The 21,051-nt window shown below is 40.3% G+C and overlaps 1 protein-coding gene and 1 pseudogene across 1 annotated transcript; one reads left to right on the top strand and one right to left on the bottom strand.

Annotated features, from left to right (window-relative positions):
• Positions 1-2,976: 2,976 nt before the first annotated feature.
• On the top strand, positions 2,977-3,090 carry LOC115802426 (U6 spliceosomal RNA; annotated as a pseudogene).
• A 710-nt stretch (positions 3,091-3,800) lies between these two features.
• On the bottom strand, positions 3,801-20,354 carry LNP1 (leukemia NUP98 fusion partner 1). Its single transcript, XM_030760749.2, has 3 exons — positions 19,174-20,354; positions 7,194-7,424; positions 3,801-4,278 (listed from the first exon to the last, which is right to left on the bottom strand). Exons 1-3 carry the CDS (start codon positions 19,327-19,329, stop codon positions 4,150-4,152), a joined length of 516 nt encoding a protein of 171 aa, XP_030616609.1. The 5' UTR covers positions 19,330-20,354; the 3' UTR covers positions 3,801-4,149.
• Positions 20,355-21,051: the final 697 nt, after the last annotated feature.

Raw genomic sequence — 21,051 nt, 5'->3', positions numbered from 1 at the left:
TCTCTAGTTGCGGCGAGCGAGGGCTAGTCTTCATTGCGGTGCGCAGGCTTCTCATTGCGGTGGCTTCTCTTGTCGCAGAGCACGGGCTCTAGGCGCGTGGGCTTCCATAGTTGTGGCTCGAGGGCTTCAGTAGTTGTGGCTCCCAGGCTCTAGAGCACAGGCTCAGTAGTTGTGGCGCACGGGCTTAGTTGCTCCGCGGCATGTGGCATCTTCCTGAACCAGGGCTCGAACCTGCATCTCCTGGATTGGCAGGTGGATTCTTAACCACTGCGCCACCAGGGAAGTCCGATACTGTTATTTTTATAAGTAAAAAATGTTTCCATTGGGGGGGAATACTATCTACAACACAATTTTTTATTTCAAGAGAGTATCATATGACAGTGTCTTGCCTAAAATAGGCAGGATTAATTCAAGTTCTAGAACCCTGGTTGTTCAGAGTCACATTCTCAGACTATATCTATTACGTCACTACTATGTGAAAGGCAAGGGTTCTGGGAATGCAAAGATGATTAAGATATGGTTCCTACTACTAAGAGTTCACAGTCTAGATGGGAAGACAGATGTAAGTAAATCATTACATGATAAAACCGACATGAGTCATACTATAGTACAGAAGAGAATATGAATAAACAGAGATATTTTTATTTGGAGAGAATAGGGAGGAAGGAAGGAAGAAAGGAAGGAAGGGGGAAAGGAAGGAAGGAAGGAAGGGAGGAAAAAAGAATCAGGTTAATAAACTTTAAAATGTTGTAACTAGTATTAGGCCAGTTAACCCAAAATAATACCATGGATTAATTAAATTCCAATTATTTTTAAGCCTCCTAGAATTTAAAAAATAAAATTCAAGTAATATAAAAAGAGGCTTGAGAGTTAGAGTATAGATAATTGCTGCCCAATAGAAATATGAGACATAGAGGTAATTTTAAATTTTCTAATAGTAGCGACATTAAAATAGGGAAAAAACAGGAGAAATTAATTTTAATAATATATTTTATTTAACCAAACATATCCAAAATATTATCATTTTTGTTGGAATCAAGGCAAGATATAAAGGGCCTGATGTGGGATGCTGGCAATGAGAATGGAATTTGGTAGGTGCAAGTGATATTTAGAGGCAAAATAAGCAGAAGTTGATAATTATTTGAATGGAGAACAAGAAGAGTACGTGATGGTTTCAAACCCAACCAGGTTCTTTGTTGACAACTGGTAAATTATGCTAACCATTCACTGAGACAGGGAAAACAGATTGGGGGCAGGCAGGGCAAGAAATAATTATTTACTTTAAAAAAATGAGTTTGCAGGAATCCCCTGGCAGTCCAGTGGTTAGGACTTGGTGCTTACACTGCCGAGGGCCCAGGTTCAATCCCTGGTAGGGAAACTAAGAGCTCACAAGCCACGTGGCCAAAAAAGTGGTACCTATCTGTATATTATGAGGGAAGTTTTTAAGATGGAAGAGACTTGGGCTTCCCTGGTGGCGCAGTGGTTGAGAGTCCGCCTGCCGATGCAGGGGACACAGGTTCGTGCCCAGGTCGGGGAAGATCCCACATGCCGCGGAGCGGCTAGGCCCGTGAGCCATGGCCGCTGAGCCTGCGCGTCCGGAGCCTGTGCTCAGCAACGGGAGAGGCCACAACAGTGAGAGACCCGCGTACCGCAAAAAAAAAAAAAAAGATGGAAGAGACTTGAGAATGTTTTAAGCAAGGAACCATTAAAATTATGCACTTGACTATTTTAAAAGATGTAAATGATACACTATTAACTGAAATGAACTCATGTTTGGAAAAAAGTGTGCGTGTGTGTATGTGTGTGTGTGTGTGTGTGTTTCTGTATACACATAGATAATATTCTGGAAGGACAGACAACAAAGTATTAACCATGTTTATCTCCGAGTAGGTACAATAAGAGTTTTTAATTTTCATTCTTTTTCTTGATCTGTATTTTTATTATGACGACTATCATTTTGTGATATTTTAAAAAGGCAATAAGCTGTCACCTTCATATTCAGAGAGTCCCCCCTCTTCCATTTACTATGGTCCTGAAAGTGTGTTGAAAACAGACTTTCCTCCAATTTGATAAAATATAGTATAAAAGTCCTAATCCTAATTTTCCCAGGTACTGCTATCCTTGAAGGGGAAGAAACTTCACAGACATCCTGGCTGGAATGGAAGGTGGCTACTGTCTCTGCCAGCCAGCCAATGGGCCATGGGAACTCCAGGCGTCTCTCCTTTCCATGGGTGGGCCACCTCTCCCCAGACCTTTCTTTTGGGGCCACAGCAGGTGAGTAGACCATCCCCAAATCTGAAACTTGGTTAGCAAGACTGAAAAGTACCCAAAGCAAGGGTGTGAAAACAACACGTAGTATAACACAGACCTCAAATGAAGGTCAGGTCCCATCCTCCCCCTTGGCGGTGGCAAATAACAGGCAAACACACCGTGTAATAGCTGAAGCCATCTTTTACCTGTGTGAAAAATGATCATTAAAAAGCTGCATGAAACTGTCAGTTCAAAATGGTGAAGGTATAAGTTGTATGAATTGAAAGAATGCAAATTAATGATCATCACTATTTTACTTTTCTTTCACTGTTTTCCTCTTCTCTTTTTCTCTCTCCTTTTCCTTCTTTTTATTGTCTATGCCAAAGTTAGTTTGTTCTTACATAAGCAGTAAGTTCCGACATTAGTAATGAGTAGTAGTTTTGAGAGACCTTCTTCTTTACAAAACAGAGATTCTAGCTTCCCTTGGGCATTTGATGATCCAAGACAGAGACAAAGAATAAATAGGGAGAATTCTACTATCTTTTCTTCTAGGGAAAAAAACAGAATATGGCCTCAATATGTTAATTAACCTGATCGTGGTGATGATTTTACAAAGTATGTCAAATACTCATACACATACCAATCATGCTGTGCAATGAAAATATATACAATTTTGTTTGTCAATTATACTTCAATATAAAGTATAAAGCCAGGGGAAAAAAAGAAGTGCCTGCTTCGGCAGCACATACACTCAAACTGGAACTTCTCTGGATACAGAGAGGATTAGCACAGCTCCTGTGCAAAGATGACAAGCAAATTTGTGAGGTGGTCCATACGTTTTAAATAAATCATGCGATGTAATGTACAGCATGGTGACTATAGTTGACAATATTGTATTGTATATTTGAAAGTTGCTAAGAGAGTAGATCTTAAAAGTTCTCATCACAAGAAAAAAATGTGTAACTATGTATGGTGATAGATGTTAACTAGATTTACTGTGGCAATCATTTCACAATACATACAAATACTGAATCATTACGTTGGACCCCTGAAACTAATATAATGTTACATGTCACTTATACCTCAATAAAAAATAAATAGTCTCATAAAGTTAAAACTCAGAGCATAAAGCTGATCTCGGAGATTCAGTCTCCACCCACGTAATCAAAATTGTAACCCACTCCCAAGTCCTGCTTTTCTCATTCACATCTGCCCGTTCACAAGCAAATCACACACCTACTAAGTCAGGACCCACTGCAAAAGGGAAATGAAGGTCCTGCCTCAAGTTAGGAACATGAGTCAGCATGAACTGGGCTCCGGCCCTAACTCTGCCACCTCCCCAGTGAGTGACTGAACTTTATCCTAAACTCCAGTTTCCTCAGCCAGCAAGTGAAAAGAAGACAAGGTCCCACCTCAGAGTGGTGAGGACTATTAGGTAATGCATTCAAACTCTCAGCACAGTACTTGGCACCTTAATTACCAGCTCTCATTAAATGATGGCCTTTAGACATACTTATATAATTACTTCTAATAAGGAAGTAAGCATCGAGTCACACCAATGACTTTTATTTAAGATTATTTGCCAGGGTGATGTGGAAGAAGGGTTGGTGAAGATGTGTGGGTGGCTCTTTAAATATCTCTCTTCACATTTTCAACAATTACTTTAGGCTATTAAAATACCTTTTATCCTTTTTATTCCCATAAAAGGGCAACAGAGCAGATCACACTCTGAGAAGCAGCTGGAGTGTGGTGCAAGCTGTCTTGGGGAGCAGCTGAATCAACCACCCACTCGAGTCACTCAGCATCTGCGGGCTCTTTGCAGCTACCGCTCCTGGGCCTGGCGAACTGGGGCTCAGAAAAGCACAGCAGCATCAGTAGTCATGGTGTGGAAACAAAGTACTATTTGGGCCCCTTTTCAGACAGGGTGGGCAGGTACGCTTCTCCACGCTCTTCCTTCCCTTTCTTGCAAGACCTCATTTCCAGTGCCCGGCATTCTCTCTCATCTCTCTCCTTTCTGCTCTCAGGTCCCTGAAAAAGAAGGGTCAGAAAAGGGTAGATATGCCGACAGCTGACAACATTCCACACTTTTCCTAATTATCAGAAATGAAGAAAACCCTAATCATTTAGCAGACTTTCACATCTTAGTTTCTAGTAATAAATTAGCATAAGCCTAAGGGTGTTGCTAAAGGTTTAGTCATAAAATAAAGGAATAGGGGGCCTTGGGCATTAGCAGGTGGTCTATGGAGGAAACTCAACCTGCACACTACTCTGCCTCTAATGTACAGAGGGATGTGATTCCACGGCACGGTAGAATTAATATACTTCTGGTGCTTTTTGAAAAGGAACGTGGCAAGGGAATCATACCCGGAATGATTCTAACCTCCTTATGTTCACTCCCTTAAATTACAGGGCTTCCCTGGTGGCGCAGTGGTTGAGAATCCGCCTGCCGATTCAGGGGACACGGGTTCGTGCCCCAGTCCGGGAAGTTCCCACATGCCGCGGAGCGGCTGGGCTGGTGAGCCATGGCCGCTGGGCCTGCGCGTCCGGAGCCTGTGCTCCGCAACGGGAGTAGGCCACAACAGTGAGAGGCCCGCGTACCGCAAGAAACAAACAAACAAAAAACAAACAAAACAAAACAAAAAAAAGGCAATATATATTATTTTTTAAATTGCTGAAAAATCACACTTTTTAATGTAGTTAGCTTTAGAAAAGTGTATCAATTGTTAAATAGAAAAGTTTTAAAGTATGCAATGTTCCAAATTTTTTATTTTGCATTAAGATAAACTTTATAATATACTCTTTAAAGACTGATATAAAATAAATACTGAATTTAAAATTATTTATCATGTATATTTATCATATAATATGAAAAAATTTTTAATGATTTTGTAAATTCCTAGCAGGTTTCTAGCTATTATACAGTTGTCCCTTGGTATCCACAAAGGTGTTGGTTCCAGGACCGCCCACAGGTACCAAAATCCATGGATGCTCAAGTTCATGGGTACAGAACCCAAAGACAAAAAAGACCGACTGTACATAACTATGAAAAGAGTTCTTGAGTCAAAAAAGTTGAAAATGCTGCCTTGGTTATCTTGGTACTCAAAAGGAAGAACTTGAGAAATGAATGAAACAAACATTTTTATATTTTAAGGATAATGTAATGAACATCTCTTTAAATAAAAACTGATTTCACATTTACACCCTTATGTAAATATGTGATATGAATGTTTTTTCTGAAGCCATCAGAATCAACAAAGAATTGTTCAGATTAAAATTTTTTTCAGAATATATTTATACCCTCCCTTGTTCCAGAAAGAATTTAAAGCAAGTCAGTCCCCTAATTAATATAATTAATGATTTCAACACGTAGTTTTGAAACAGGAATTTTTTCACGCCTGTTTTATTCCTGCCAAAAGTTCATAATGTGAATCTAATCATGAAGAAATATCAGATGAACTAAAACTGAGCTTCATTCTAAAAAATAACTGACCTGTACTCTTCAGATGCCAGTTCCATGAAAAAGACCGAGGCATTGTTCCAGAAATAAAATACCTTAAAGGGACATGAAAATTGGTTGCATTGCATGATCTGGAATCTTGTTTTAAAAAATATTATTGGAACAACTGACAAAATATGAATAAGGTCAATAAATTAGATATAAAAGTTTTGTATTGGTGTTAATTTCCTGAGTTTAATTATTGTACTGTATTATGTCCTTGTGCCCTTGTTTGGGGGTGGGAAGGAGAGAGAGGGTATAGGAAAATGTGATAATATATTCACGTTTAGAGGAAATCTAGATGAAGGGTGTAGTTTTGTACTATTCTTGCAACCTTGCTCTAAGTCTGAAACCATATCTTAAAAAAACAGTATAAAGAAAAGACAAAACAGAAACTTAATAAGGTTTAGATAGAGTAAGTGACAGCTGTTCACTACTCCTCCTTCCTTATTCCTCTTATGATCCAGTAGAGAGAGCAGCTTACTGAAGGGGAATCGTAGATACACAAGGTCACTGGGACAAAAGTGAGGTGCCACCTGTGAGGCAAAGATGCACAGTGACAATCCCAACAGCCATCACTGCTAGGCAGAAAGCACCGCACTCAGGTGGACAATGAGGTAGCAAGCACCTGAGTGCCTTCCCCTGGCCATTCACAGAGCATAGCTCAAGACCCAGGTGGCAATACACCTAGGTTTACTTATTTGCTCTGCCTACTACATGGCAGAAACATATCATTATTCTTGTTTCGCAAAATAAAACCAAAACCAAAGACCCACCAAAAAAAAAAAGTATTTTGCTCAAGGCCACTCAGTGAGCACATTGCAGAGTTGAAAAACTACCCCCCAATTAATTGGTCTCTAGTTTATTGCTTTATGTATCAAGTTTGGCATCATCAGTGGTGTTTCAATTCTTTCCCCCATTTCGTGCCTTTGTCTCCCTTGGGCTTCAATTAGACTCTGACGAGGCCACTGTGAATGCCTGGATTGCTCCTCTACTCCTGGATACTCACACCATAGTGTCCAGAGAGTTCCTTCTGTGTGCTTTTTAAAAGTACGGGGGAACACAACACCATCACAAACTATTTCCTACCAGATTAAATATGAGAGAACAAGAGCAGTAGGGGCAGTTTTTTCTTCTTCAGATAGTAAAAAGAGAACGAATCACAATTATTTATAATAAGGGTGATGAAAACAGAGGACCTTGGTAACAAAAACATTCCACATGTGCTCCTTTAGGAATTCTTCCTACACCACATGTCTTCAATAATAATGATTTTACAATTTTATGTACACCTGGGCTATCTAAAACTGAGTGCCATTTTTCAAAGATCACAAAACCAACCTGTAAATGAAGAAGTTAGATTTGTTCTCCTCAAACTAGGGGAGGATGAATCCTTTGGGTTTCCTTTTCTAAAATGGTTTAAATATTCAATAACTCTGTTACGTACCGAAGAGACAGAGCGTTTGGTTCTAAAGCAGAGTTGCTGTTCAAAGGACTCTGAAAATGCCTGAATTTTGGAATGGGATCTTCTTTTTGATTCCAGGGGCTCCTTGAATGACCCATCCCCTGAGTATTTTCTGTAATCCCGCACGTGAGTATGGCATTGAAATCCCTGGTCCTCATAAGAATGACTTCTAGGATGGCTGTCAGATGACATCATGCTGGGAAGCACAGGAAACTGGGAAAACAGAATTAAAAATTTTACAATATAAAGAGACTGCACAATATTAGCACAGAGACAGAATGTCCATAAATTACTAACCAAACAAATCTCATGTTGGACTGAAATTTTATCTTCTTGATCAGTAGGAGCTTTCTCCTGCAATGAGGCAGTGGGGTCAGTTGGTCAAAACAGTAAGTAGAACATCCCAAGATTAGCTATGTTGCTCCTCTATCATTAGGGTGGTATAATAAAGTGCTCCAGCCTTAAATTGATATGTAAAAATAAATTTCAAAATGATCAAAATAAATTTTCAATGAAGCCATAAACATTTAAGAAATAATACAAAGGCAAATATCTGTGTGCTTTCTGTATGGAGAAGGAATTTCTAAGCAAAAGAGCAATGGAAGAAGTCATAAGGAAAAAAATTAATTTAGCTATATAAAAATAAAGCTAATGTGCCTAAAAAGCAACATATAATATGGTAGACGAAAAAACTTTAAAAATATTTGCTGCATGTTTAATAAATATTCTGAAAATAAGGGTATTTCACATAATACACACAAACATAGAGGTCATGTTACTACAATGACATCAGTGTTAAAATCACAATTGGAAAATGATGAAAAAAAAGATAGTTCAGATAAACCAAACTTCTGGAAAGAATTGTGACACTTGCTCTGTTAATTTCTCTCACTCCCCAACCCACTCCACTCCAGCTTTTTCACTCACACTTTTTCTTTTTTGTTTGTTTGTTTTTGTTTTTTAAAAGGTATATTTAGTTCCTGTGCAAACTTTGCTGTAGCAGAGAATGCTGCAATGATATACATTTTGGATGTGTATGAATGTATCTGTAAAAGTGAAACAGGTAGGTTAATAAAGAATAAGTGCATTTTAAATTGTGATATGTATTGTCAAATTATTCTCCAAAGAGGTGATACAAATTAATATTCCAAACCATGAGTGTGCCTGTTTCCCCAAACTGCCAACAAATAGGAAGAGTGAGATAGTATTATTGTTTTAATATGTATTTTTCTTATAATGGATGATGCTGTATAAACTTCATATGATAAAAATTGACGGAGACTTTAGGATTTCTTGGCATCTCATGTGTTACAGAGGATTAGACCCATTTCACAAGCGTGTGGGCAAAGGGGCCCATACTCTGGGATACAAGACACCTAGGTTTGGAGTTTGAGATGAGGTCCCGTTGATGGAGCACCTCCTATGTGCAGACACACTTGCCCCTCACAACAAGCAGAAACTTGCTTTTCCACAGTGCTATTATTTATCTGAGAAAAGCTGATTAAATGGCTTTTCTAAAGCTACATGGCTGATAAAGGGAAGAGCTAGGATTGCAATCCAAGTCAGTTGTAACCACACTCTGTGCTCTTTCTGCATGCTGGCATTACTAACTACTAACTTGGAGCAACAAGGCCAGCAGATCTGAAATCAGAAAACCCAGGTATGTCAATCTGCTACTCACTAGCTGTGTGACCTTGGGTAAATGATAGCCTCTTTAGGGGTGGGGGAGGTCCTCAGGTTTCTCAAAGAATTTGTCAAAAAGCTGGAGTTGTTACCTTCAAGTCCTTCCAGGCCTCACTCTGTAGTACCTTGTAATATGGCAAAAAATAGCTGTTAGCAGTTCCCTTCTGTATTGAGGTGCTCCTATGTTGGGTGTATATATATGTATAATTGTTATATTTTCTTCTTGGATTGATCCCTTGATCATTATGAAGTGTCCTTCCTTGTCTCTTGTAACATTCTTTATTTTAAAGTCTATTTTATCTGATATGAGTATTGCTACTCCAGCTTTCTTTTGATTTCCATTTGCATGGAATATCTTTTTCCATCCCCTCACTTTCAGTCTGTATGTGTCCCTAGGTCTGAAGTGGGTCTCTTGTAGACAGCATATAGATGGGTCTTGCTTTTGTATCCATTCAGCAAGCCTGTGTCTTTTGGTTGGAGCATTTAATCCATTCATGTTTAAGGTAGTTATCAATATGTATGTTCCTATGACCATTTTCTCAATTGTTATGGGTTTGTTTTTGTAGGTCCTTTTCTTCTTTTGTGTTTCCCACTTAGAGAAGTTCCTTTAGCATTTGTTGTAGAGCTGGTTTGGTGGTGCTGTATTCTCTTAGCTTTTGCTTGTCTGTAAAGCTTTTGATTTCTCCATCAAATCTGAATGAGATCCTTGCCAGGTAGAGTAATCTTGGTTGTAAGTTCTTCCCTTTCATCACTTTAAGTATATCATGCCACTCCCTTCTGGCTTGTAGAGTTTCTGCTGAGAAATCAGCTGTTAACCTTATGGGAGTTCCCTTGTATGTTATTTGTCGTTTTTCCCTTGTTGCTTTCAATAATTTTTCTTTGTCTTTAATTTTTGCCAATTTTATTACTATGTGTCTCGGTGTGTTTCTCCTTGGGTTTATCCTGTATGGGACTCTCTGTGCTTCCTGGACTTGGGTGGCTATTTCCTTTCCCATGTTTGGGAAGTTTTCGACTATAATCTCTTCAAATATTTTCTCTGGTCCTTTCTCTCTCTCTTCTCTTTCTGGGACCCCTATAATGCAAATGTTGTTGCATTTAATGTTGTCCCAGAGGTCTCTTAGGCTGTCTTCATTTCTTTTCATTCTTTTTTCTTTATTCTGTTCCACAGCAGTGAATTCCGCCTTTCTGTGTTCCAGGTCACTTATCCGTTCTTCTGCCTCAGTTATTCTGCTATTGATTCCTTCTAGTGTACTTTTCATTTCAGTTATTGTACTGTTCATCTCTGTTTGTTTGTTCTTTAATTCTTCTAGGTCTTTGTTAAACATTTCTTGCATCTTCTCAATCTTTGCCTCCATTCTTTTTCCGAGGTCCTGGATCATCTTCGCTATCATTATTCTGAATTCTTTTTCTGGAAGGTTGCCTATCTCCACTTCATTTTGTTGTTTTTCTGGGGTTTTATCTTGTTCCTTCATCTGGTAATAGCCCTCTGCCTTTTCATCTTGTCTATCTTTCTGTGAATGTGGCTTTTGTTCCACAGGCTGCAGGATTGTAGTTCTTCTTGCTTCTGCTGTCTGCCCTCTGGTGGATGAGGCTATCTCACACTTTTTCATCTAACACTAATGTTAGTCAGGATATTGGTCTGCATGTTGCCAAATTCTGGGCACTTAATGGTCTTTAGTCACTCCATAGCATTCAACCCAGTTGCCTATTGAACCCTTCTGGAAACAGTCTTTCCCTTGCTTTTTACCACTGCACCCTCTTGGTTTCCCTTTGATCTTTCTGTCACTGTGTTTTAGACATTTTTGCTCACTTCTCCCTTCTAACTACTCATAACTGTTGGAGTCCCCCGATACTCTAAACTAGTCCTCCTTCCCTTCCTTTGCTTTCTTACTTCACACTGTCTCCCTCAATGTCTCACCCCCAGGCTTCAATTTCCATCTATAACCGAGTTTCTGATTTATTTGTTAGCCCAGACCTCTCTTCTGAGCTTCTGCCCACTCAACTTCTCCTCTTGGTATCCCACAGGCACCCCACCTGACTTGTCCAAATTTGAACTCATCATCTCTCCTTCCCAAGCCTGCTTCTCAGGTGTCCCAGAACTCAGAAACCGGCACCACCATTTGCCCGGTTACTCGGACAAGTAATTCAGAAGCCCCCCTCCACATCCAGTTGCCAAGTCAGCAGATTCCACCTCTTAAATGTCTCTCAAAACCATCTACTTTTTTCCAGCACCACTGTTACTACCCTAATCCAAGTCATCATTACCTTTCACCCAGATTCCAGCAGCAGCCTCGTAGTAGTGGATATCCTGCATTCATCCTTACTCATTTTATTTCACTTTTCCCACAGCAGCCAGCATAGTTAAAACAACGTCAGACTCATACCTGATCACATTTCATTTTACACCTCATCTTGCACCACCCTCACCTCTTCAGTGACATAGCCTCACTGGTCTTCTGTCAGTTCCTCCAGCTCACCTGCTCCTGCCCAGCACAGGCACTTTTACAAGCGGTCCTCTCTGGCTGTGACCCCGCACACAACCCCATCGCTTCACCTCATCGCTGGCTAATCACCCTTCAGTCACCATGGAAACTGCATTTCCCCAGAAAGCCTTTCCTACCACCCCAATTGATTCAGGCCCGTGAACCACCATTAGACACTCTCCTGAGATCTCACACTTCTTCATGACACTTATCATAGCTGTCATCAATAATTTGGTTAATTTTGTTACACATCTCTCTTCTCCATTAGACTGTATGCTCCTTCATGTCAGGGGCTACATTTCATTCTCTGCTAGAATCTCAGTATGCAGCACTTTGCCTTCTTCATTGCATGAGTTCATTAAATATATATTGAATGAATAAATGTATAAAGAATGAAAGAAAAAGAAATACCAAACATAAAAATTGTTTATGCTTATTAATAGTCAAAAATTATGTTAAATTATATCACATACAATTTTGCCTTCCAGGTTAACAAAAAAAATATTTTAATAATACTAACACTAGTAAGAGTGCTGGGGGATAGGCACTGTCATTCCTTGCTGGTAGGACTATAAATGGATACAGCTTTCCTAGAAAGCTGTTGGCAGTATGAGTGAGTCAAAAGGCTTAAAATAATTTCCCTCCTTGGGTCCATACATTGCACGTTATTATGGGCTGAATTGTGTCGTACCTCCCCCCCACTCCCGCCCCGCCAAATTCATATGTTGAAGCCCTACGTGAGTAGCTCAGAATATGACAGTATTTGGGATAGGGTCTTTAAAGATTAAGTTAAAATGAGGCCATTAGGGTGGCCCTAATCCAATCTGACTAATGTTCTTACATTAGTAAGGAAATTAGAGACACTAGGGATATACTCACACAGAGGAAAGACTATGTGAGGACACAGCAAGAAGGTGCAATCTATCAATACAAGCCAAGGAGAGAGGCCTCAGAAGAAACCAAACCTGCTGACACCTTGATCTTAGACTTACAGCCTCCAGAGCTATGAGGAAATAAATGGCTGTTTAAGCCACCCAGCCTGTGGTATTTTGTTATGGCAGCCTGAGCAAACTAATACACATATATAGAAACATACTCTCAAACAATAATCAGAAATACTGTTAAAGATTTATAAAGTTGGATCTTCCCTGGTGGTGCAGTGGTTAAGAATCCGCCTGCCAATGCAGGGGACACAGGTTTGAGCCTTGGTCCGGGAGGATTCCCACATGACGCAGAGCAACTAAGTCCGTGCACCACAACTACTAAGGCTGTGCTCTAGAGCCTGCATGCCACAACTACTGAAGCCCGCGCGCCTAGAGCCCGTGCTCCGCAACAAGAGAAGCCACCGCAATGAGAAGCCTGCACACCGCAACAGAGTAGCCCCCGCTCGCTGCAACTAGAGAAAGCCTGCTCACAGCAACGAAGACCCAATGCAGCCAAAAATAAATTAATTAAATAAAATAAATTTTTAAAAAAAGATTTGTAAAGTTGCTAAGATACATGAGGTAAGTCTGTATAAATTAGTCCATTTACAGCAGGTCACACGTGGTACTTGGTGCTATGGATAAATTGGGGAGCAAAACAGAGTGGCCCCCTCTTAGAACTTATGTCTGCAATGGAGATAAATAAATGGGGCATATGCCTGCATCCTTGGCCAAATGCTATTAAGGGGATGTTCAAGGTGCAATAACAGGGTATAGCAGAGTAAAACCACATATATTTGGGTGGGTGTTGAGGTGACTGGGAGGATAAGGGGAGACTTCTGTGAAGGTGTGACAAGCTACAATCTGAAGGATGAGCAGGGTTAATTAGGAAACAGAGAACACTTGTCCGCCTGAGGATGAGACCATACGTACAGAAGCCCTGCCACAGAAGGAGCTCGCTGGCGTAGAAGGAAGAGAAGTCTGGTAGGGCCGGGAGCGCCTGAGAGGAGGCGGGAGGGCTGGGATGGGTAAGCTGTGGGGACATCATAAGATGGGCAATCTTAAAACATACCCAACTGTGATCAAAGCCTTTGTCTGCAATCTGGGGTTGTTTTCTTCCTACTCCTTTTTAGTATTTTTCATGTCTTCTACAGTGATCATGTATTATATTATCAGGAAAAATACAATACTTAAAATTCGAGACTGGGACACAGAAGGACAAATATTACATAAGGTATCTGAAATGGTCGAGCTGATAGAAGAATAGAATGGTGGCTGCCAAGGGCTGGGAGGAGGGGGATATGGGGAGTTGCTAATCAATGGGTACAAAATTCCAGTTATGCAAAATAAGTTCTAGAGATCTGCCACACAACTTTGTGCCTAAAGATGACAACATTGCCTTGTACACTGAGAGATCCGCCAAGGACAGTAGAGCTCATGTTGCATGTTCTCACCACACTAAGATTTTAAAAATAAAACTTAAAAATGTGAGACTGGGAGTGAAATGCAGATGTTTGTACAAATGTCCTCTTCCATTGAGAGACCTGAAAAAAAAATGCAAGAGTTTCCATCACAATATAAATAAACAATATCTCCTTATAGCAGATGAAATTTCCAGTTAGTGTCTTTTGGTGTGGGACCTTGTGAGAAACAAGCTTAAAAGAGCTCTCTAATTGGTTACAGGGAGAAAGCTACCACTTTTAAAAATGTTTACTTACTAAGTAAGCTCTACTTTTGGAATTTTATATGCCCTTCTAATGTAAGTTCCCTCATAAAGACTTGAATCAACGCCCTAAATACCTGACTTTTTCAAGGTCTGGACTTGTCACCTCCATGGTCATGGACCAACCTTATGGATCTATCTCCCATGCCGTGAAGTAGGCTCTAGAACGTGGAATGGGATCCCCACGCTCCGAGCTCGACACCTGGACTCCCCAGCTCCCAGGCTACAAAGCCTGCAGCAGGCATGGATTTTCTGAGCAATAACCACCCAGTGCCCTGATTCTCACTAGAAAACAGTCCTCTGAAAAACAATGCTGTTTCCTACTGTGGTCCCAGAAAAACATTTCTGTCAAAAAATAAATCCTATGCACTCTCTAACTCCACGCCATAGGTCCTCACTTAAAAAAAAAAAAAAAAAGTTATGTAACATCTTCACTTCAAGAACTTAACTACTTGATGTTTTTTATTCTGGGTTTAATTGCAATCACCCTTCAATTGTACCCCTCCTGCCCTCTGAGTAAATGAAAGCACCTGAGCCACCCATCAACAGCAAGATGAGAAACAAGAGGGAGAAAGATCCAGGTGTTGAGACAGTAAGACCCATGTTGAATCTTAGTGCACCGTGTGTGTCAGGGACTCTGGGGACCATGCCCTTATATCTAACCTCAGAACAAATCCTACAAGGGAGTTATTCTTCCCCTTTTACAGATGAAGAAAATGAATCTTAGTTTGGCTAAGTGACTTGCCTATGACATGTGACTAGTGACTTTACAGGAGAGGTAAAGTGCCATGCCTAAGCATAAGACATATCTTCCTTGGCTGAATAATCCCAAACTTCTGTCTTCAACAGCAGCAACAACTTCATTCTATTTCTATGTGAAACTTCCTGTAAACGTGACTTTTAATAATGTACCAGTTGTAACAGAATTCGATTACGAAAGTAATAATAATTTGTAGGTTTTAGGAATTAGTCTAAAAGAATTTTATGTGAGGAATATTTTATAATGTAGACTAATTGTCTATCAATAGAGCCAAGAGGGTTATAGTCAACTAGCTATATATGGCAACAGCATCAGGAAAAAAAAAGATTCAAGTGTTCAACTGGTAAAACGGTAGGTCAGGGCTTCCCTGGTGGCGCAGTGGTTGAGAGTCCGCCTGCCGAAGCAGGGGACACGGGTTCGTGCCCCGGTCCGGGAAGATCCCACATGCCGTGGAGCAGCTGGGCCCGTGAGCCATGGCCGCTGAGCCTGCGCGTCCGGAGCCTGTGCTCTGCAACGGGAGAGGCCACAACAGTGAGAGGCCCGCGTACCATAAAAAAAACAGAAAAACAAACAACACAGTAGGTCAGTTACTATCCACTGGGCATCCTTTAGGGAAACTAAAAGACATTTTAAACTCTGACACATAAGAAGGAGGAGGAGAATGGAGAGGGGAAGGTGCAGGATAGGAGAGGAGGAGAAGAAGTACTTATTAGGTATCAGGCACTGCCCTAAGCACGCTGTATACATTACTCACTGGATCTTAACAACACCCATGTGACGTATGTACTATTATCATCAATTCCATTTACATAGAGGGAATCTCAGACAGAGAGAGGTTAGGTAACTTGCTCAGAGTAATGCTGCCAGAGCCTTCACTCTTACCCACTCCACTCTGCTGCCTTCCCAGCAACTCCTCTATCTCAGCATCTAGTAGAAGAAACAAGTCCATGGAACATTATGATAAAAGCTCCTCTGTAGAAACATCCCTGATGCCTGAAATTCTATTCGTAGTTTCATTTCTTTGGATTAAGGCATTGTCTCCTCTTAAAATTAAATACAAATTTAATCTGAAAAACAAGGAACCACTGTTTGTCACGAAACTTTAGGGTATCCCCTCTCTCTTCGGGTTTGAGAAATCCTCTAAGGAGGCCATGCCCCACCCCATCCCTGTAGTGAGCAACTACAGGAGAACCACCGCTGCAGTGAGATACTACAAGGACGAGAGTGTGTAGCCACCCTTGGGTCAATCAGGAATAAAAATTAAAATTAGATATATTTTCTACAGCTTTAAATTGAGAATATGACGACAGAATATAAAATTGGTTAAAGGTGATTATTTTTTTAACATCTTTATTGGAGTATAATTGCTTTACAGTGTTGTGTTAGTTTCTACTCTATAACAAAATGAATCAGCTATATGCATACATATATCCCCATATCCCCTCCCTCTTGCATCTCTTTTATAGTTTCAAAAAGAAAAAAAAATCCCTTGTGTGCAGATAGGTAGAGGTTTATTTTGTACCCCTCAAATGATATGATGTAGACCAGCACATGTGCTTATGTGAGCATCAAAGAAGCACTGAGAAAGTCCATGTTGAGTTAGCAAAGCCCCAGGTCAGGGAACTCAGTTCCTCCTTGAAGAGATCTTTCATTCAGCATAATCCTCCCTTCCACCAGGCCCTAACTGTATAGAACAGTGTTAAGAAAACCATGTTAAGCTGAAGGAGAAGATGACTAAAAAGTCAAATAGACTATTTAAAATTCACTTTCAATGAGTAGAATAAATAAGGGATATGGAGATTGTTCTACTTCAAGTTTGTATTCCTGTGACGATGGAGAGGGTAGATTAGTTCTACCTTCATATGAGAGAGTAATCAGAGAGACTTCATATTACTTACCTTATTTTTTTTTCACCAAGCACCTCAGGAGAGTAAAGTTAGATTTTTTAATTTGCTTTAAATCAGCAGTCGCAGATTATAATGAGTCTTGTCAAAAAGTAGTGTTCTCCGAGAAGGACCAAGTTTTACCCCTTGTCTACCTCATTCTTCCTGCCAAATTTGTGTCTTCCACCAGATTAGAAGTGCCACAAGAACAAACACCATATGTCTTCTTTTTCCCTGTAATGCTATTGTGCCTTGCACAATGCCTGGCACACAGTAGGTGTTCTATAAATATGTTTAATGATTTAATGCTCCATCGCTATGGTTTTGCAAGAATCATGAGGCCAAAGAGCCATATTAGAAACCACATTCAAATAGGAAAGAAGGGGAAAATTCTTCTCTTCCTTTGCATGCAATACTGATGGATGTAGGTTACTAATAGGTTACCAAGAGGGAAGAGCCTTAGAGTGGAGCAGTGGGGAGAGAAGGAAAAAGATAAGGCTAAGAGTAAGCTTTTTTTTTTTTTTTTTTTGTTGCGGTACGCAGGCCTCTCACCGCTGCGGCCTCTCCCGTTGTGGAGTGCAGGCTCAGTGACCATGGCTCACGGGCCCAGCCGCTTCGCAGCATGCGGGATCCTCCCGGACCGGGGCACGAACCTGCGTCCCCTGCATCGGCAGGCGGACTCCCAACCACTGTGCCACCAGGGAAGCCCAGCTTTTTTTTTTTTTTTTAAGGTCTTTTATTGAGCTCAAAGCAAAACACAAAACTTCAAAACCTAATTTTTCTCATATCTCTAAAGTACGAAAAATTTGAGCACATCTTAGAGTTAGGAAAACTTAAGTATCCAACTACAGATTCACTTCACAAATACATGGCATTGTGTGAATAGAGATGAAGAATCAGACCCCCCATTTTCTAGGACTCTGCCCACATCACCCAAGGTCCCCTGATCTGTGTTTTCTCAACTCAGTCAGGTTGTTATGTTTATCCCATGCTTTGTCTCCTTAGATAAACACATGCTTTCTGCATGTTAATCTGATAATTATGGAATTCATTGTCAACTCAGAGAATCTAAACAGGTTAATTCAGGCAAATGTCCAAAGCCAGTATGAGCAGGAAAAGATATATGGACCCCATTTAGAAATGTTATACAAAATAAATTTTGCTATTCCCCAAGAGCTTAAGGCAAACAATATTGTAACCTATAAGTGGATTCTTGAAATAGGGTAGATTATCCCAGTTTTTAAAGTCTAACAGATATTAAAATTTATTCAAGAAACTATATTTTATAAGTCATGTTTCTTTCTTTGATTTCATAGTTTCTGTGGCTCCAAAGGGCTGTTGTGATAAATAGCGAATCTCATTTTTTCTCTTTGTTTCTCCCTGGTTCTCACTGTCTGGCTGAACACTAGTCATACTCCTGGTTCACACATTATGTATACCTCACTCAATGTGCGCATAAGAGATTGAGATGAGAGTGTGATAAGCAGGTGTTTATTTTATAACAGAATCATGGAAAGCGAGAGCTAGAAGGGTTCTTGGAGATCAACCAGTGCAACCTCTCTCTTTTTTTACTTAAAGAACCTTAAGTTCAATGAGGTGTTGAAATGCGCCCTTTGTCCCTGATTACGCGTTTGGTAAGAGATCTATTTTCAAATATTTGTGTCTCAGAGAGGTCTTATTCCTCAAACTTGATGATCATTGGGCGTAAAAGATTGCCTTACAAGTTTTAATATACTTCACATGCATTATGCTTCTGGGAACTCTGGAGCTAAAAATAAAATAACATCTCCCCAAAACTTATTTGGTTCTGGAGTTAGCAGTAGCAGGGGGTTGGAGAAGTATTCTCTGGTAGCTGGAATTCTAAGTGACATGTGTACCCGCTGCTGAGTTCACACCTGGTCAGGCCCACCCGCTCCCCTCTTGGGAGCTTTCCTGCTCCCCTGACACCGGGTGCTCTGCCTAGCCATGGAAAAATAGTGCTGAGGGTGGTAGAATGTTGGCTTTGTCTCCCATCAGGAAACCAAATGAGAACCAGCAGAAAGAGTGTATCAAATTTATCAGAGGTAGTGATTTATTATATGGAATCCCCAATTCCTTAGATGTCACCAAATAGTGGAGCTATTTTCAGTATTTCAAAAAGACTATTGGAAGTCAAACAGTGATCCACAACAATGCTACACAGACTATAACATCAGGTTTCTTTCCTTTGGCTTGAATTATATATTACCACCCAATAGGATTATGCCAGGCTTATCAGGAGCTCTGAATAGCGGTTAAATATATCTTAGGTTGCTAAAAATGAAGGAATCATTACTTAATAGATGAAAATCAGGTCCCTTGGAGGACAAGACAAAATGATAAAAGGGATTTTTGTGAGTATAAAAAAAGGTTTGGAAGTACTCATTTTCAACCAAAGAAAACTTTATACCAAAGGACTCTCAAAAAGATCTAAGACAAATCCCCTTCCCCTAGTCTAGCCCTCCCCCGGTTCCGTCATAATAACTCACTGGGCAGGGCAGGGAGGTCTTCCTGTAACTGGAGTTCTGTGATCCATGGCGGTCCCGGAGTCCTCTCTCATCCTCCTCTATCCAGCTGTGACCCCAGAAGCTGCTCATCCATTTGGCAAAAGACACATCATCGTCGTCATCATCTTTGTGCTCCATGTAAAGGTGATTCAAAATATCGAAGGCCTGTTCCTAAATCTGGCAGAGAGAAATATTACCCAACAGGGCTGACTTGATGAAACCCAGGATCTCCCTCAAAAGACAAAACGAAACCGATGTTTTCAAATGGTCTCTGATAATGGAATCCTTAAAGGAGAAAGATTTACTAAACAACCACTTCACCATCAGGCAGCCTCTGGTAATGTCTATTTATAAATTGTGCAGCCCACATTCCCCTCCCCTCTCCCTGTCTTCTTAAATTGAGATGCTTTTTAATCCTTCCATTGCTAGGGCTTGTGCCTCGCAGCCTAAGGGTGGGAAGCACAGCCCACTGCCTGGTTTTCCCTGTGTTTTGTTGCTGATGGCATGTGATGTGATGGCATCTCCAGCTGTTAATGGTGTTGGAGCATGACCTTCATAACACGCCTGTCACCTCCAGGCCAGCTCTGAAATGGGGCCACTTACAAGGGACAGACTCAGCCTGCAAGATAGACAGCTATGGTGTGTCATATCTAGAGCCAGATATTCTCCTAATGAATAAATTCGATATTGATATAAAATCTAGCTCCTGGGACAAAAGAAACAGGAGGAATTTTTTTTGGTGGGGTGATATATTATTTTTATATGTACAAAGGTAAATAATGTACATGTACAATGTACAAATCTTAAGTGTATAGTTTGATGAAGTTTTACATACATATACCCTTCTAATGACCACAACTATGCAGGTAAAGACATAGACTCTTTCCAGTACCCCAGCAGTCTCCCTCTTTCCCCCTTCCAACCTAACCTCCCTCCAAAAGGTTAAGACTTCTGACCTCTGTCACTGTAGATTAATTTTGCCTCTTTTTGAACTTTCTTTCAATGGAATTATATAGTATGTATTATTTTGTGTCACTTAACATTATGTTAGTGAGATTTATCCATGCTTTTATAGTAACAGTAGTTCATGCTGTATAGTATTGCATAGTATGATTATCCAACCTTTAAAAATTCAGTCTAATATTGATGGTCATTTCGGGCTATCACTTGGGTTGTTTACAGTTGGGACTATTAGAAATAAAGCTTCTATGAGCATTAGAGTCCCTGTCTTTTAGTGTTTTTTTTTTTCCAAGGTAAGGAGAATATTACATTTATTGAGCCCCTTACTTTGCACCAGATATGGAGTCAAGTATTTTACGTATGCTATTTTCATTATTAACAAGCCTGTGTCTAGGATATTTTCATCATATTTTATTGATGAGGAACTTGAGATTCAAATAGATCATTTCCCCAAGGTGAAATTACAACTAAGCTTCACAGCCACATTTGAGCAAGGAGTATAACAAAGTCCGGGTTCTCTCCACCATTCTGCCAGTATTCCAAGAAACTTTTGATAAATCTCGCTTTTTTTTTTTCTGAGTGCTTCAAACAAAATGAATTTTATTTATCTTCCATGAAACAATTCAGATATAAACGGCGAGTCCTCAAAAACATCCAGGACACAGACTCCTCATATCTTTTCATTTGGCATCCCCTGCAGTGTTGTCTGGCCAGATGGTCAAAACTGAGTCACCAGCAATTTAGCGTTCCAGCCAGCAAGAATGGGGAAAGATAGAAAGTAGAGGGCAAGCAACTTCCTTTTAAAGGAGCAACACTCAGTTTTGCTCACATCAATTTTGCTCACATTCTACTGGCAAAAAAATCATTCACACAGCTGCAACCGGTTATAAAGAAGCTAGA

This window comes from Delphinapterus leucas, chromosome 4, assembly GCF_059928025.1.
Source record: "Delphinapterus leucas isolate spDelLeu-1000000601 "Yukka" chromosome 4, BTC_Dleu_Yukka2, whole genome shotgun sequence".
In the NCBI taxonomy this organism is placed as follows: Eukaryota; Metazoa; Chordata; class Mammalia; order Artiodactyla; family Monodontidae; genus Delphinapterus; species Delphinapterus leucas.
This window is presented reverse-complemented; position numbering and strand designations above follow the sequence as displayed.